Consider the following 19,105-nt stretch of genomic DNA (forward strand, 5'->3'; position numbering starts at 1 on the left):
ATAAGACTTTGGAAGCCTATGTGGAAAAGTAAGAGAAGTTAGTTTAATTGGGATGGTGGTGGTGAGGGAGTAGCCTCAGTGCATTTTAGAAGAGAGCGACAACACAGGGATAGGAGCTTACTAGAGAGCTTCCTTCTTTTTGCAAAAGGTGATACATTATAGAAATGTTGAGAAGAGTGAGGATGTGGGACTTGGCATTAGTATGCGTCTGGTGAGAGAAGGAGAATTGTGAGACAATAATTTCCTCGATGCTGATTGTAGGAGACGTAATGGAAGACAGAAAAGTATATTTTTTTACTCACAGAACTGATTGTGGGGGAAACCGTGATTTATATAATAGGAAATATGTATAGAATTCAATCTTTGTAATGTAATGTAATGTAGTTTGAGACTGTTCGTAAATACAAATGCTCCAGCGTCTATTTTCACCTCTAAATGATGACAGTGCGGCTGAACAAAATGCTCACTGAACATTCACAACCTACTACTGGTGGCTATTTAGGATAATTTTCCTCCCCTCCATTTTTCCCCCTCACTGCCCATGGTGTTATTTGCCCACATTGCCATTCAATCTATTTGGCCGTAATGGCCAATTTTATTTATATTTATGGATGTTTGCTACATCAGCTAGAATAATCTGGGGGAGATGGATGGAGGTACCGAGTTAGATTGAGTTGGTGATGAGGGCAAATGAGGGTAAGAACAGTGAGGGCAGAGGAAGAAAGTAGAACATGGTCAAAAGGAGAAACAGTTTTGGTCCATCCCATCCCTAATGTATAATCTTTGTTTTTCCAGAGGCATTTTACGGATTTTATGTGCATTTCTTATTTGTTTATGTAATGGTTTCCTATTACGAAACACAAGAGCAGTGAATGGAAAACTTGTGCAGTTTCTGCAACTCCATTTATAAACCATGATATAGTTTTAATTCTATGGGTGTTTAAATGCTTTTATAAATTATTATGTTTGCTGTGTTTTTAGCTGTTCTTATTTTATCTCTAAGCCGACTTGAATCCCTATCAAGTAGATAACTAATTCTCCCCACCACCACCACCCCAGGGACAATTTAACACAAATTCATAGGGGGGTCTCTCCCCTCACCCCATTGTATAAATGCAATAAAGGAAATTTCACCTGCTAAAGTTCTTCCTATAATTACTGTTCAATAATTACTTTTGTTAGATGAGTCCCTCTTGTGTGGGGCTGTCAGACCTAAGTCCCTGGGGCTTTATCACGTCCTTTGGTTTCCCTTATGTGATCTGTGCCACCCTGAGTACCTTCCCCAAAATTATTGCATTATCTTCAGGTTAGGGAGCTCATGTCCTTATCTGTTGCAGCATCTGTGTCTCCTATTATTACCTTTCAGCTTGCAGCACAGAAGCAGGGAGAGTGGAAGAGAGCTGAGTGCAGGACTTTGGAAAACAGTGAAGTGCGTTGATTTGCTTGTTTGTACGGCTGAGAAGGAGGGACGTGGGTGGCGCTGTGGGTTAAACCACAGAGCCTAGGACTTGCTGATCTGAAGGTCGGCGGTTCGAATCCCCATGATGGGGTGAGCTCCCGTTGCTCGGTCCCTGCTCCTGCCAACCTAGCAGTTCGAAAGCACGTCAAAGTGCAAGTAGATAAATAGGTACTGCTCCGGCGGGAAGGTAAATGGCGTTTCCGTGCACTGCTCTGGTTCACCAGAAGCGGCTTAGTCATGCTGGCCACATGACACGGAAGCTGGACGCCAGCTCCCTTGGCCAATAAAGTGAGATGAGCGCCGCAACCCCAGAGTCAGCCACGACTGGACCTAATGGTCAGGGGTCCCTTTACCTTTACGGCCGAGAAGCAAGAGTGTGAGAAGAGCAGTGGTGGCCACCTGTGGCCAGTTCAGGGACAGAATTGTTTAGGCTTGCAGAAAGTGGACATCAGTTGGCATGTGACCACAAGCAAGAGCAGGAATGAGAGTGGTTTAGATAGGGGGAGCTGCACTGGGGTGCTCAAGTCCAGCAGAGGTAGCAGTGGGATTTGGGGAGGCAAATGGTGCCCAAATTATTTTAGAAAATAATTTGTTCTACTATTCTTTCTGCTTTCCCCAATCAAACCCAGCTTCCTATGTCCCCTGGACATCAGCTAGGTACAATGTTTGGATCCCGCTGCCTTCCGAACACATTTGGATTTTGATGCTCTGAGCTAGCCCAGCAGCCAGTCAGATATATCTGGGAATCCATATGCAGAAATGAAAGTAATAGCCACTCCCTGCTCTCACTGGCACCTCCCCAAACCCAGCAGCCACCTGGTACAGTGGTACCTTGCTTCTCGGACTTAATCCGTTCCAGGAGTCTGTTCAACTCTCGAAACCATTCAAAAACCAAGGCGCGACTTCCGATTGGCTGCAGGAGCTTCCTGCAATCAAGTGGATGCCATGTCAGACATTCGGCTTCCGAAAAATATTGCAAACACTTACTTCCAGGTTTGCGGCGTTTGGGAGCCGATCTGTGTGGGAGCCAAGCCGTTTGAGTAGCAAGCTACCACTGTATTCTGTTGCATAATACTTTGGCATATTTTGGTTCTATTTGGCTGGCCTAATAGCTGTCATGTTTATTCTCCATTAATTTGTCTTCTGCTCTTTAAAAAACAAACAAACACCTATGCTAGGGCCACAGCAACATCATCTGGCAGTGAAATCTATAACCTGATTACGCACTGAGTAAAATGTGTGTACTGAATGTGCAATATGGCAACATCAGGCTGGATTTGTCTGTGTATACGCACAAATAAGGCACATGCTATTCTGTTGGAAACTGCTCCCAATCTTTGCAGGAATACCAGGTTTTCTGCAGTCTGAGTGAGAGCCAAACTAGACCCCATCCACAGATTTAGCTAGGGTTTAAAGGCACTCTACTTTTTTCACCAGGTTTCGGTCCAAACTAGGGTCTTTCAGCCTGCTTTTTACATGCCCACACACTGCCCCTCGCTTGTAGTCCTCAAACCACCCATGGAAGGATTCTGTGCTCAGTGAAAAATCATGCTATCTATGCCTTCTCTTGTCAGAGGTCAGATCAGCACCCGGGAGTTTTCTTAAAATACATGCAGCATGCTGCCATTTATGAAGAGCAGGTGTGTTGTGGTTTCTTTGCAAGAAGCAACATTTAGAGTGGTAGCACAATCTTTTCCCAACCCCTGTTTCCATATACACTAGTGGCCAAGGTTGTGGAAACCTTTTGGGGGAAAAAGTGTATTTCTGAGGTTTGATGGCTCATAACACCACTTCCTTTTGGAGTAATACCATAATATTATATATCAGTGGAAAGATAATTTAATGAAGAATGTAATGCCTCAAGGTATGTTCAGTTAGCTGTATTCTATCAAAAGTTATAGCCAAATAACCAAAAAAAGGAAGCACAACAGTAGTTTTCCTTCATTTGAATGTAGCCAAGTGTTTAGAGAGCCAATCAAACCTCGGAAATACACTTTTCCCAAAAGCTTTCCACAATCTGGGCCTCTAGTGTAATTGCAGAGAAGCCTGCCTGCTTAAATAGCCCTTAATGGCGAGCGATGCTCTGTCTCTGCCTTTGCCATTTAAGCTCTAGTACGCTATGTGAGTTGGCTCTCAGGGACTTTTCATGCACTGAAAGTGTGAATGTGATGAGCATCTGGTTGAGGCTGCTTATATCATACAAGGGAATCCTTCAGGGAACTGGCACTGGCGTGTGGTTCCCAGCAGAATGTACAGTTAGTGGATACCCCCGGTTTGCTACAACGAAGAGCTTTTACAAGCATCTCCTTTACACGTGGACCATTTTCTCTGGGACAGCAAAGTGGCAGAAGCTGTCAGCTGGTCCCCAATGAAGATTAGACAGCTGTTCCTGTCTCTTTTGTGCAAATCAGGTGACAAACTTGACAGGAAGGAGGTAACAAGGTTAGATCAGATTTTAACTCTGCTCAATCCAGGGGTAGGCTAGCAAGGTGTCATCAAAGGCTGCAGGTCATGAATGAGTAGCTATGGCATTGCATTAAATGAATGCTACATACGGACGCGGGTGGCGCTGCGGTCTAAACCACAGAGCCTAGGGCTTGCCGATCAGAAGGTCGGTGGTTCGAATCCCTGCGACGGGGTGAGCTCCCGTTCTTCGGTCCCAGCTCCTACCCACCTAGCAGTTCAAAAGCACGTCAAAGTGCAAGTAGATAAATAGGTACCACTGTGACGGGAAGGTAAATGGCATTTACATGCGCTGCTCTGGTTCGCCAGAAGTGGCTTAGTCATTCTGACCACATGACCCGGAAGCTGTATGCCGACTCCCTCGGCCAGTAAAGTGAGATGAGTGCTGCAACCCCAGAGTTGTCTGCGACTGGACCTAATGGTCAGGGGTCCCTTTACCTTTACCTTTCTACATTTCAAACAGGATTGGCCTGCATACAGTAGATCTCAAACATGCTATTGACAGAGATTCCACCTATGCCTAAAGTGAAAGTATGAAGAATTCTACAGTGCTATACCTTGGCTTGCAGCTGTGTGCTATACAACCATAGGACGGCCTCAGTTTGTTCCTGTTGCCCCCTTAACAATAGGCATCACTGACACCATTGTTAAAAAATCTGCTTTAGCTACCCATCTACTACTGAGCCAGGTTCAAGGTCCTTGCATTAATTTACAAAGCCCAGAACAACTTAGGTCCAGGGTATCTCAGGCACTGCTTAAACCCTTATATCCCAGCTTGATCACTGAGATTATCTGTTGGAGTAGTGTTGTCAGTTCCTTGAGTTGGAAAGGCTCCTTTGACAATTGCAAGAAACCGAACTTACAGTGTCAATGGCACAGTCATGTGGTATACTCTGCTGATAGAGATTCTGCAGGCGCCTTCTGTTTCAACATTTATGCACATCCTGAAAACTTTTCTATTCCATCAGGGTTATTCAGGCAGTGAAGAACACATCTTTCCATCATTGCTAGCTGATTTCTGATTTTAACGTTTTCAATTTTTGTTTAAACGGATGGTTTCATAGATAATTGCTGCACGCTGCTCTGATATTTCTAACAAACAGTGGTGAGAATTAATTATATATTTATGGCAAATATATAAAGCAGGGGTGGGCTGCATTCCAATGTCAGGCTGCTGACATAGCTCTGCTGCCTGTTGGTTGTGAGGATTCTTACAAAGACTCCGGCATGTCACTTGTTTCGTTGAGATAAGCAAGAATCCATTCTCAGGATAACTTCAACACAGTCCGGTTATGGCTTCACCGCTGAGAGAATCTGACTGTGCACTCTTTATTTGAAAATGTAAAGCAGCTTAGTGGAACACCCACCAAGATAATCTTAGACAAGTCTTCCCCGGTTTTGTACCCTCTAGAAGTTTTTAACTAAGACTCCCATCAGCCCCAGCTAGTTGGCCATGCTGGCTGGGACTGATGGGAGATAAAGTCCAGACTACTGGAGAGCATCAGGTTGAAAAACACCTGTCTTAGATGGCTGGCTGGCTGATAGAACATGGATTTCATGCTTCTCAACTGAAAAGTCTGAACCAGACAACATCCCAGCTCTGATTTATGCCCTGAGTGGGATTTTCATTCTGTGGCCTCTGTGGGATGGAGCCAGGGCCAGTTGAAGACATTTTGGCACCTGAGGCAAGCCACGGAATGGTGACTTCACTCCCTACCCCTTCCAGGAAAGAATGGTAGTTGAAGATCTACATCAGGAACAAGGAGGGAATGATGATCTGCATTGGGAACAAGGGGGGGAATGATGGTCTACATCACAAACAAGGGGGAGAGGAACCCAGCAGTGTCTCCTATTTGCCAAGATGTCACCTTAGAGATGAAATGAGAGGGACTGCCATAGAGGCAGCAGATCAGGCCCACAATGAGCATACCACACCTGTTGCTGCTACCATGACACTAGCATTGGAAGATGCAATCCTTGGAGGCTGGATCTGCTGTTCTGTGGAACCTGCTGTCCGAGACAGTCACCTCTCCTTGCCTCATGGGTGGGACGGCCCTGGATGGAACCCAACAGCACATAGTGCCTTCCAAAGAGCTGGGTTGGTTAGAATTTTTCCAATCCCATAGACAGTTTCTAAGCAAATGGGTTGGGAGGGACTTTGAATCTGATTCTTACCATGTGTTTTTTCTCACTTTACACGCCAGGACCCCCCTCTGCTCCCCGGAGTGCCATCTCAAATGTTAACGAGACTAGTGTCTTTCTGGAATGGATTCCTCCTGCTGATACTGGTGGAAGGAAAGATGTGTCTTATTATATTGCATGCAAGAAGTGCAACTGGCACTCGGGTCTCTGTGAGGAGTGTGGTGATCATGTCAGGTACCTCCCACAACAAAGCGGCCTGAGAAACACCTCTGTGATGATGGTGGACCTGCTTGCCCACACAAACTATACCTTTGAAATTGAGGCACTGAATGGTGTGTCCGACCAGAGTCCGGCTGCGAGGCAATTTGTGTCAGTCAATGTAACCACAAACCAGGCAGGTAAGTGCAAAGTTTCGCAACTGGATAATTAGGTTCTGTGGGTGGGTTTGCCAGGCATGGAACACGTCGGGTTGAGCACAGCTTGAAATCGCTGAGCTTAGCTTTTGATAATGAACTTGCGATTCCTTCCTTTTTTTGTTTTTCTCTGGTTACATCACATAAATTACTAAGCCACACAATATAAGAAATGTTTCCTCTCAGGGGCCCGTTTAATAGACCATGGAGTTACTTGTGCAGAGTATTTCTCATTCACTGTCAAATCAGTCATTTTCCCTTGTCGGTTAAAATCGAGATGTAGCTAAGATGCTTTCAACAGCCTTTAAATCAGTAGTTTGCACTTTTAAAATATTGTTTGAAAAAGAAGGAAAGATAGTGACTTTTTTAAGTGTAGATTTGGCACCAAGAATACATTTGCAAGCTCCTAGCAGAAGACCAAGTGAGATGGCTTGAGGGCAGCGTTTTCTAGAGTGTGGTCTGTGGACCATCAGTGGTCCAAAAGGTTCAGTCAGGTGGTCCTTGGCTTGTATGTGGATTTGTGGTTGAAGAAAGAAAGATGACACATCCATCACATTGAATAGTCATGGTGATTTTTAATGTTATTTTAATGTTTGTTTTATTTCTTATGCTGCCCTTCTATTGTATTACAGTTTGAATTATATGGAATTATGGTTCTGCAACAAGTTGAAAAATAACTAAGTGCTCCTCCAAGGACACCATGGCAGGGAAAAGTCAGGGAAGCACTGCTTTAGGGTTTTTCATTTTTTTGCTATATTGCTACAGAAATTACATTGATGGGTCACTCCCCCCACTTTTTTAATGAAGGCTTGAATCCAGATGTGCTGTTGTGCAAGTGGAGATACTTTTCCTTACAATTCAAGGTTCTTGTATAAGGAAAGGACACAAAAATCCATCAGACAACTTTTTTTTTTTTTGCTCTAAGTCCATGTCGTGTGACGTATGTGGCAACAATTTTCAGGACAGCGCTGCTGCCAGAAGTTGCTCTGCTGGAATATCTCTGCATGCAGATTTCGTTACTGAAAACATGATGGTAAAAGGGAGTAGGTTGAAAGAAATCCAAATTATGTTTGATAGCTAAGATCAGATTTCTGATCAGAGCGCCTCGAGATTCAAGGGCTGGTGTGGTTTTGTTCAAACCAATTTTCAGAACAAGAATGTTGTGGAATGCTGCAACATGGGCCCAAACTGTAGTTTGGTAGTAAAATGCAGTATATTTTATTGAAGGTCATAAAAATCTGTTGTTTAGTTATGGTTACTTGGACTTCCAGTATGGCCTTTGAACAAATGGCCCAAACTTGTCGGAAAAGAATTTACTGGCTCCTTACTCTGATTTAGGCTATCTTTTAAGTCCATAAAACCACACAGTAGCTTTAGAACATTTCCCTTCGTATTAAAATCAAGGGCAGTATACCTGGGACTATCGCAACTGTGCAGCAAAGAATTATAATATTTTGTTGCTTTTGCAAACAATCCTTTTCATTCAGTGCAGAATTATTGCTGACTTCTTCGCAATAAATATAGTCAGTAAGATTTCTCTTGTTTATGACTGATGAATGTCCATTACAGTATTAACCACACACAAAAAGCAAAATAATTTAAGAACATGTTAACCACCTACATTTTCAGAACTGCAAATTATAAAATTTGTAAAAGTTTCCCAAATAATTTAAATTAAAAGGCATGCTTGCCAGTTTACATCGCTTTGCTTTCAGTTTGCATAAAAAAGGTAGCCTGCAACTTTCTCACTCTTAGTGTATATAAAGCTACGTTACAGGTATCAAACTTGTCTACAATGGGATCTGCTTTGTGGACCAAATCTGACAGGTGGGTACAGCCACCTATCTTTCAATCAACTGATGATGCAAATAAATGGGGTTTGGATCTTTGAAGACCTGAAACTGGGTCTTCAGATCAGGTGACAGACAGCAATGTGCTACTAAAGGGTTTTCCCTTCTGTTTTGAAGGAGAGGACCTTTCCATTGGCAGCACCTTGACGCCTGCTATGTGCTCAGCCAAACTTAGCAGGTTTGGGTGCATGAGAGAGCTCCATGCGCCCAGATCAAGCAGGATCACCCTCCTGTTACATCAGGCGATGCTGCAGGTGTGTGTGTTCTGCTTAATGCTAGAATCTGCCTTCAGGTGCTTTGCAAAAGGGCTGCTTGAAAGAGCTTGCACACCTCTTTTGAGATGGTGGGTAGGGATTCCTCTCCCATGCTGCCAGCCAGCTGGCTTCAACGAGGCACATGAGCAGCTTCTATCCTATTCGCCGTAGATAATAGGGTGTGCAGCCCATGGAAGGTTGAATCCTGTCTTATCGCCCATGTCTCCTATGGTGACACTGCTCTAGCCGCTAGTTCTAGAGGTGTGGGGTGTGAATATGTGAATGTGGAGAATCTGAAACTAAGGCAGATCTTGGGATGTGGTCAAGATGAGTTATCTGGGACCCAGAGAAGACATCCATGAGTTGGGGCACTTCAGGCAGCCATGGGAATATTGCTGGTTTCTTCCAGAAGGGTTCTATGTATTGTCCCAAGCCTATTCCTCAGAAGAGTTCTGGATAAGGTAGGTTTTTAAATAATGCCAAGGCTCCCTACCACTGTGGTGTGATATTGCTTGCCTATAAACATTTGGAAGGATTAGTCCAAGGTGTCCCTCAGGTTCACTTTCCCTCCCTCCTTTTGGCCATTCACAAGTCTGGCTTCTCCGATTCAAGAATCCTGATCTGGAATTTTTAATCACTACGGGGACAGCTCACAGCCGCCAGAAAACATAGGTCTATTGCCAATGTAGTCCCAATGCCAGGCATGAATTTGGGCTGTGCCTTGTGTCAGGGAAGCCCTAAGACAGAGAAATGGAAACCTGGTTGAAATTTGGTCAGAGCAGCACATGTCAGTATAATATGTATCTAAAATAAGATCACCAACCTCACTGTGCCTGCATTGGTTGAAAAGCAGTTGACTTTTGCACAGGAGATGGCTGCTTATTTAAGGAATTGGCTGCTCTGCTCCGTTCCACACCACAGAATAAACTTTGTATGGTCAGAGTGATTAATGCTTTCAGGATGAGAAAAATTCACACAGGATTAAACACACAAACATGCCCATCTCTCTGTCTCTTCCCATCCCCTGTTGATCTCATGGGTTATTTGAGTTTAAGGAAGGCAAGTCTTTTAGCGTGATGTAGTAGATAGTGGACACGGGTGGCGCTGTGGGTTAAACCACAGAGCCTAGGACTTGCCGATCAGAAGGTCGGTGGTTAGAATCCCTGTGACGGGGTGAGCTGTGTCCCTGTTCCGTCAACCTAGCAGTTCGAAAGCATGTCAATGTGCAAATAGATAAATAGGTACCACACCAGTTGGAAGGTAAACGGCTTTTCCATGTGCTGATCTGGTTCGCCAGAAGCTGGCTACATTACCCAGAAGCTGTACGCCGGCTCCCTCAGCCAATAAAGAGAGATGAGCACCGCAACCCCAGAATCGGCCACGACTGGACCTAATGCTCAGGGATTCCCTTTACCTTTAGTAGATAGCGTTAGGACAGGACTACAGGTGACATTAAACACAGAACTGCTTTGGAAAATGACAGCCTTTTCTGGAGTTCTTTGCCTCTCCAACTAATGTTTGCTCAGTTCTGCTGGGGCAGCACATCCTGTTTCACCACTTGAGGTGACACGGAAACTGCCATCCTGCCCTGTTGTTGCCTCTGCTGCTGCCACCACCTGCTCTGCCACCATCGCATCTGCCATTGGCGGAGAAGTGCTGCCACCATTAACACCAGTTTCAGGCAAGATCGTGCCCATTTGGGGTGAGAGCTCACCCCAAACGGATGCAATCTTACCCCAAATTGGAGGTGGAGGCAGGGTGCCCACAGTGTCCCCACCGGGTGTGTGTTTGTCTTCAGCCTGAGGCAGCAGTCTCATCTTGCCCAATGGCTGGGCTGGCTCTGAGTTCTATGCATGTCATTCCACCCCCCCCACCGCATCCCTGTCAGCAGAAACCAGTGGGCAAATGCAAAGAAACACCCTAGTAAATGTGACAAAATGTACAGTAAGAAAGGGATAATTTGGCATGGGTACTGCTGAGAGGAGTTGGGTTCCTCAGACAACCAGGTAGATGTCAGGTGAGCACTATTCTGTTTTGATCATATCTTCATTAGAATTATAGCTGTCAACCGTCCCTTATTTGGCGTGACAGTCCCTTATCCTGCTGCGGTCCCTTATTGATGATGTCCCTTAAATTTCCCGGGTTTCAAAGGAAGCAGCTCCTCTCCCTCCCTTCCTGCCGGCCAGGGAGGAGGGAGGCTCCAACTGTGTTGCTTGGCTGAATTGCTCTCACCCAATAAGGAGTCTAAGAACGCTATTTTTTCTTTTTCTTTTTTGTAACTGTGGATTTGATTTTCCTTTTTGGTTAATTATATGAAACTCAATAAAAAGAAATGAAAAAAAAGGAGTCTAAGAACGACTGGGGGGTGGAGCTTGCATGCCTTGTGCTGATCAAATCGGCTACGTTGCCTGGGGACTCGCCTTTGCTCAGCGCTTCCCAGCAGAGAGGTGACGCGGTTTTCCTTGCTGCATCCCCTTTGCCGGGTAGCTGCGCTGTGGGAACCACCGCTTGAGGCTTCGTTTGGCTGCTGGCTGGGCTTTCTGCCTTTGGCTTGGAGGGGCTCAGAAGTTGAACATACCTATGCCTGGAAAATCCCTTATTTTGGCTGCTGATCCCTTATTTTCAAGGCTGCTGGTCCCTTATTTTCAAATCTGTAAGTTGGCAGCTATGCCTAGAATACTGTGTCAAGTGCTGAGCACCCCAGTTCAAAAAAGCTACTTGCAAACTAGCAGGTGTCCAGAGGAGGGGCGACAAAATGATGGGGACTCTGGAGACCAAGTCCTGTGAGGAAAGGTTGAAGATATGTTTAGCCTGGAGAAGAGACAATTAAGAGAAGATATGATATCCATCTTCAAATGTTTGCATGTTCAAATGTTTGATTGACCACCTAGATGGTGGTGCTAGTCTGTTTTCTCTTGCTCCACAAAACAAAACCAGTGGGTTTTAGTTACAAGAAAAAGGATTTGGAAGAGTTTGAGTTATCTGACAGAGAAACAGACCGCCTCAGAAAATGGTGGACTTTCCTTTGTGAGAGGTTTTTAAAGCAGAGGCTGCCTAGCCATCTATTAGCAATGCCATAGCGGTGGATGTCTGCATCAGCAGGGGATTGAACTAGATGACTTTTGAGATACTTTTCAACTCTATGATTCTTTGGAGCTCAGCAGATGGTCATGTTCATGTCGCTCTCCCCTCAGACTAGCCTACATCACATTGTTTTTCTGAGAGTAAGATGGAATGATATACAAAGTACACCACCCTAAGCTTTGCAGATAAAGTTAGATATACCAATGTGAAGGGTTTGTAAAAAATGGAGGTACCATCAGACAACTTCCCCCTTTTGGGTAGAAGCTGGGTGCACCAAGGTTTGGTAGAAGACATTTCTCAGGACAAAGACATCTATTTTATATTGGCAGTAAGAAATGTTGTGCCTGGAAATTCAGACCATATGCCATGGTATTGGTCTGGCAGACTCATTGGTGTTGACAGAAAATTTGCTAGCCAGCACCGCAGATGGGGCACTACTTTACCATGTCAAGCCCAAGAAAATTCTTGTGAATTTCAGAATTTACAAAAGGCTCATGCATTAAGATCCTGGCCTCTCCAGATGTACATCGCAAGTGTAACTTTTGGTATAAACTTGTTTTTGGTTCTTGCAGGAAATATTTCCTGAAAACTTTGCCTTTTCCTCAAATAATTTATGTCTCCCTCCCTCTTTTTTCTTTTGTATAACTGGCACCTTTAATATGTCTTGCTTTCTTAATATTCATTTTTGACTGCAAGGGGTATATGAAGCATCTAGGAACCCAAATTACACTGGAAATTGCAACAAGAAAACAACTGGATCATTTTCCAGACTGAAAAATATAACAATAAGCTGAATCATGTAGCTAGCAGTAGAAGATCAGATGATAGAATCCATGAATGACTTTATTGTGAAAAGTTGATCAATTTAATGAGTAATCTATGGTTCTCTGTGCATTATTCAAATTGTTGTGACCATTTAGTAGCACTGTGAACAGTAAGACTGGAAAGAGGTGTTCAGAGTCCAATGAATTCATGTGCCAAGAAAACGTGGATTCTGCAATTGATGTAACATGTAACATAAGCAAATCTTTATATATTTCTGCTGAGGGCTTTTCAGTTTATTTAAATACATCATGTACCCTATTTCCTTGAATTATTTTTTATTTATTTCACAAGATTTGGATGCCATGTGATTGTTAAAGCAAAAACCTCCAAGTCGGCTTTAAAAATAATAATCTACTAACTCTTTACTCCTGCACCCAAGTGTGAATCCCCATTCTTGCTGACCAATAACCTTATTCAGCTACAGCTTGGATGCCTGGCATTTCACTGGAGTTTACCCACAAAGTTTAAGCCTATGTTTGCATCCATCAGCTTTAAAAGAAAGAATTGTGATTCTCAGATAGCTGGCCTCTGCACATGACACCAATTCCATGGGCTTGTGTGAAATCGTGAAATCAGAGAAACAAGCCCTATTCACATACTCATAGAATTGTAGGGTTGGAAGGGACCCAAAGGGTCAATAATCCATGGGCCCCTTGAACACCAGCCCCGGCCCCTCTACCATTATCTTCCCTGTGTTGAGCAGACAGGCAGCCTGAAGGAGAATTGTAAGCTCAGATTGCTGGTTGTTGTTGTTCAGTTGTTTAGTCGTGTCCGACTCTTCGTGACCCCATGGACCAGAGCACGCCAGGCACTCCTGTCTTCCCCTGCCTCCTGCAGTTTGGTCAAACTCATGTTCGTAGCTTCGAGAACACTGTCGAACCATCTCGTCCTCTGTCTTCCCCTTCTTCTTGTGCCCTCAATCTTTCTCAACATCAGGGTCTTTTCCAGGGAGTCTTCTCTTCTCATGAGGTGGCCAAAGTACTGGAGCCTCAGCTTCAGGATCTGTCCTTCCAGTGAGCACTTAGGTCTTATTTCCTTAAGAATAGAGAGGTTTGATCTTCTTGCAGTCCATGGGACTCTCAGGAGTCTCCTCCAGCACCATAATTCAAAAGCATCAATTATTCAGTGATCGGCCTTCTTTATGGTCCAGCTCTCACTTCCATACATCACTACTGGAAAACCATAGCTTTAACTATAGACTTTTGTCAGCAAGGTGATGTCTCTGCTTTTTAAGATGCTGTCTAGGTTTGTCATCACTTTTCTCCCAAGAAGCAGGCGTCTTTTAATTTTGTGACTGCTGTCACCATCTGCAGTGATCATGGAGCCCAAGAAAGTAAAATCTCACTGCCTCCATTTCTTCCCCTTCTATTTGCCAGGAGGTGATCAGTGGCCAAGATCTTGGTTTTTTTGATGTTGAGCTTCAGACTATATTTTGCCCTCATTAAAAGGTTCTTTAATTCCTCCTCACTTTCTGCCATCAAGGTTGTGTCATCTGCATATCTGAGATTGTTGATATTTCTTCCGGCAATCTTAATTCCGGCTTGGGATGGCTGAACATGGTTACAATCATCCCTGCAACTGGGTCCCTGGTTGTGGAGAGATCAAAGGCAGAGGAATCAGGACTGGCTCGCTCAGCCTTTTAGCCCATCCATAGATCCAGATTAAGATGTCCTGGGTTGGGTTTTAGCTTCTGTCCATTGTGGCATCCTTCTGAGCCAACAAAGGTCACCATCGGCTCAAGTGTTGAGCTGGGTAGAAGATGGAGAGCCAGTTCAGCTTCCTCAGTGACACACGCTGCACCAGTTTCCCAGTGGCTTCATGGACAGAACACCCTTCCCATGTGTAAGCCTACTGTACTGGCACACTGAGGCTGGAAGTGGATAATGCAAGATGCATGCTGATGCCACATAGCAGCTGCTCGCCTCCTCATCCTTTTCCATCAGTTAATGCCATGTGATGTGATGTCACCATGCTGTGAGTCTCCTCATCCATGCTCTGTTTCACCGGCTTCTGCTAGAAGTGGCAGGAAGACACACTGCGCAGAAACATCGCATCTCACTTCTTTGATGTTAGTCAGGAGGAGAGGAAGGGCTGGGTGCTGTTTTCAGTGGCACCCACATACGTACCATAACATCTAACGTTGGCTGAAGAAGTCTTCCTATGCCAGAAGGTTTGGGACTATGTGCTTCTCTCAAGACACAAAAAGACGGCGCTTTTGTGAAAACAGTATTCCTTTTATTTTATTTTTATCAATTTGACAAGCACTACCTTTTGCCAAGTCCCAAACTCCACAGATCTAAGCAAATATGTATAATGATATTTCAGGGGTCCAATGTAAACAAGAGAGGCAGGGGGAAAAGGTGTCCAACTTGTTGTTTCTTTCCTGAAAATTATCTCCCCAGTGACTCTTCTCCTGTGAGGATTATGACGTGTTGAGTACCCCTTCCCTTGCTGCTTCCTCACTTCCAGTCACACTCACTGTAAACAGATTTTCTGGTTTCAGAGACTGTCTGGCTACTCTTGCATACATTTGTGATCAATGAATGTGTTTCAATGGGTTTTTTGCAAGTCTGTGATAGCCTTGCTATCTGAAGAGCAGTGTATAATGTAGAACAAAGCCAAGTCATGCACACACACACACACACAGAGAGAGAGAGAGAGAGAGAGAGAAGATTTCTGAGATTTTTCTTTTCCCCGTCTAAAGAAGTAAAAGTTTGCTAACCCCCTCCTGTTATTTCCTGCCACCCCAGGCAAATTTTCCTCTACAGATCAAGACCATCATCCTTTCACACACAACCCACCCCCAAAAACAAACAAACAGGTTTTGTGTCCTAGTTTACAGTTCTTTTAAAAAATAAAAAATATATATTCAGTTTTACAGTTTTATATTCAACACAATCATCAGTATCACACAAATAAATAAAATAATAAAAAAAACCTCCTTCCAGTATTTTATTTATTTTATTTTGTTTCAACTACTGTAGACCAACACGGCTACCTACCTGTAACACAAAAAAATGTAAATCCTAATACCCCCCCCGACTTCCCTCAACCTCCTCTTCTGGTTCTTTAAATATTTGCTTTTCCTGCTTATTTTATTCTACATTAATTTTGTAGTCTGTTCATTAACTGTTCTTATATTTTTATCCTTTTTATACCATATCTTTTCAATTACATCTATGTTGTTTTCCCAATAATTGCACCTTAACTTTTTTGCTTGTTTTCTTAATTTTAAGTGTTTACTCAAACCCTGCTATTGAGTCCACTTCTTTACAATATTTCTATATATACATCATAAACGATTCCCAATCTTTTAAAAAGTCTCTTTTGTCCTTATCTCTAAGTTTTCTTGTGAGCTTCGCCATTTCAGCGTATTCCATCCATTTTGCTTGCCATTCTTCTTTCATTGGTTTCTTGTCATCTTTCCATTTTGGGGCTAGTAATATCCTAGCCGCTGTTGGGGCATACATAAACAGCTTCTTCCACTCTTTTGGCAAGTCTTGACCTGGTTTACAAATTTATTGTAGAAATAAATGAGCATAGACAATCTTTTGAGTCACCTTTCAGTCTTCCATTTGTATATATCTGTGTTCTCATTACCCTTTTATCTTTTTTGGAGGGGGGGCAAAGGGAGTGTTAAAAAGGTAAAGGACCCCTGACAGTTCAGTCCAGTTGCGAACAACTCTGGGGTTGCGGTGCTCATCTCGCTTTACTGCGAGGGAGCTGGCCTTTGTCCGCAGACAGTTTTTCCAGGTCGTGGTCAGCATAACTAAGCTGCTTCTGGTGAAACCAGAGCAGCGCACAGAAACGCCATTTACCTTCCCACTGGAGCGGTACCTATTTATCTACTTGCACTTTGACGTGCTTTTGAACTGCTAGGTTGGCAGGAGGTGGGACAGAGCAACAGGAGCTCACCCCATTGTGGGGATTCGAACCGCCGACCTTCTGATCGGCAAGCCCTCCGCGTCCCTAAGGGAGTGATACAATTCCTCATTTTTTGACAGTGTAGGAGTGGCCATCCTCTTTGGCAGCAACTTAGTATTTCAAACTTGTTCCACGTGCTCTGTGGAGCCACATGGAGGGCTATAATCTACTCACCACACAAAACGATAAACACACACCTTTCCCTTCCCACTACCACCAGACAGGGAAAAGACGACACCAACAACTGAATTCAGTCAGGAAAAGCACCCCTGCTGAAATGCACAGGATATTTTAAAAGTGTAGACGCCTTGCATTATATAGTGATATCCCGTGATTTTCATTCCTACATAGTGAGGCTTGAGAATGAAAAGAACTAGGTGCTGTTTTGTGCCAGCATGCTGCAGCTTTTAATTCTGCATTGTGTTTTACTACAAGGGAGAACCTGCACTTGGTGTAACCCCCACGGAAATGTTTTAGTTTAGTTTTGTTGTACGTTGCTTGGAAAAAACCTTGGAAAGGCCATGAAGAAATTTTAAATAGATGCAGATGAAAACATGAGCAGGATTTTAATCTCACTTGTAATGTAACAAATACTATGGACAATATGGATAGATATAAAATATAGATTATGAAATAATATGCAGTTGAAAATGTTGACAATAGGACCCATGGAGGGGATGGGGGGGGAGTCTAGAGATTCAGAGAAATCTCTTTATATGGATATGTGTGTGGTTTTGTTATAAATTTATATCTGTAAAATCAAATAAAAATGATTTTTATAAAGAAATTTTAATTAGTCTTGGGGCACCTCAAAGATGCACAAATATATTATGGGATAATAAGTAAGCTTCACTTGTTCAAAAATGGAAAAAAAAATAAAACTACAAAGGCTAGGATCCAAATATTAAGTTTTACATATCTCTACTAGCTTGTATATGATTCCCTTTCATGGTACATAAGATATCTGTGCTGTATCACAAATAGATTTTGGTAAGGGGGCCTCTCAAAACAGTTTGCAATGCTGCTGCCTGAGAATCACAAACCTAAACCCACCTTCAGGATGCGAAACCAGTTACCCTGTTCATAGAATCTTGTCCATAAAGCATAATTTAAAAAGCATCCTAGACAACTGGATAGTTGACTTGCTTAGAGTGGGGTGCTGATCTGGTTGAAGGTTCAGTTCCCATATGGGACAGCTTCATATTCCTGCATTGCAGGGGGTTAGACTAGATAATGTTCAAGGTTCCCTTCTAACTCAATGATTCTATGAGTTCCTGTGGAAATTTTTACAAGTGTGCACACCACAGTGTGCCATCATTTCCCTCCTTTTCTTAAATGGAAAATATTGCAGCTTCAAAAACATTTCTATTGTTTATGTGCTTTCCTTTGAAAAGCAAAACTACCAATGGAAAATATGGAAGTTAATTCCACATGCAGCCAATAATTTTTTTTTTAAAAAAAACCCATCAGAAATAAGATATCACATGAAATCATTTGCAACATCAACACCCATTTTTGCATGTCAAATCTTCATCACAAGCCATCTGACGCTTGAGTTGCAAGTTCATCCCCACTCCAGATGGCAGAATGTCTGTTACCAATGAATTATGGATCAGAAGAATACTTTATGGTTTTATTTATAACTCCCTTGTTGGTAATTGGTTTCTCTTAGTTGGTTACCAAGCTTTAAACAATCCTTAGATATCTAGCGATGCACAATATGTATGGGCATTAAATTAAGAGCTTGGAGCCCAGAAAATTTAGCAATGGTTATTCTGTTGTCCACATCCCTTTTATACAGTTGGGCAGGTTGATTTAATGGGTTGGATGCAGTCATACTTAGAGTAGGCCCACTAAAATCAAATTAAGTTAGGAATGACTCATGCCCCATTAATTTCAGTGGATCACTCTGTGTGTAACTAGGTCTGGATCCAAACCTATGTATTCAGTACTTTTGAGCTCTGTTTCCTGTAGAAAGGCGTGATAATTTGACACATTTCATTCTTTTGTATTCTTAGTGCTAACTTTCACCAGCATCAGCAAACCGATCACAAAGTGAGCGCCATTGGACTGTAGTGGTTTGAGTGTAAACATAAAAATATAGGAAATAATGTTCACAGTTTGCTAAGCCTGCCGAGATATTTCCTTTTATGTTTTCAGAAGGCTGATTTTGCCAGAAAATCTACCATTTAATTCACCAGTGTTGATATATATATATATATATATATATATATATATATCCCTGACAGTTTTGACTTCTCTTGCCTTATTTACTGTAGATCTTTCTCTACTATTGATCCTGGTACAGTGGTGCCCCGCAAGACGAAAAACCCGCTAGACGAAAGGGTTTTCCGTTTTGGAGGCGCTTCGCAAAACGAATTTCCCTATGGGGTTGCTTCACAAGACAAAAAAATCTTGCGTCCCCCGGCGGTTTTTTTTTTGGTTTTTTTGCCCTTTTCCTAAGCCGCTAAGCCGCTTATCAGCTGTTCCGCTGATAAGCCGCTTAACAGCTGATCGCTGGAAGCTGCTTGACAGCTCTAGCACTAATCCGCTAAGCTGTCAATGGGCTTGCTTTGCAAGACGAAAAAACCGCTAGACGAAGAGAATCGCGTAACGAATTCTTTTCGTCTAGCGAGGCACCACTGTACTTCTTTTGAGGACATATCATTGTGGCGTCAGCATAACAGACCC

The 19,105-nt window shown here is 43.2% G+C and overlaps 1 protein-coding gene across 9 annotated transcripts in view; it reads left to right on the forward strand.

Annotated features, from left to right (window-relative positions):
- EPHA5 (EPH receptor A5) overlaps window positions 1–19,105 on the forward strand; it is a 248,584-nt gene that overhangs the window by 145,007 nt on the left and 84,472 nt on the right. For 6 of the 9 annotated variants that reach the window (XM_083709143.1, XM_083709144.1, XM_083709148.1 and 3 more), the window contains exon 5: window positions 6,127–6,462. The exons of the other annotated variants lie outside the window; for them this stretch is intronic. In XM_083709143.1, coding sequence (XP_083565269.1) covers window positions 6,127–6,462 — 336 coding nt within the window. The remainder of the gene's footprint in view (window positions 1–6,126; window positions 6,463–19,105) is intronic. 9 annotated transcript variants of the gene reach the window in all.

Source organism: Podarcis gaigeae (genome assembly GCF_964106915.1).
Source record: "Podarcis gaigeae genome assembly, chromosome: 13".
Lineage (NCBI taxonomy): Eukaryota > Metazoa > Chordata > Lepidosauria > Squamata > Lacertidae > Podarcis > Podarcis gaigeae.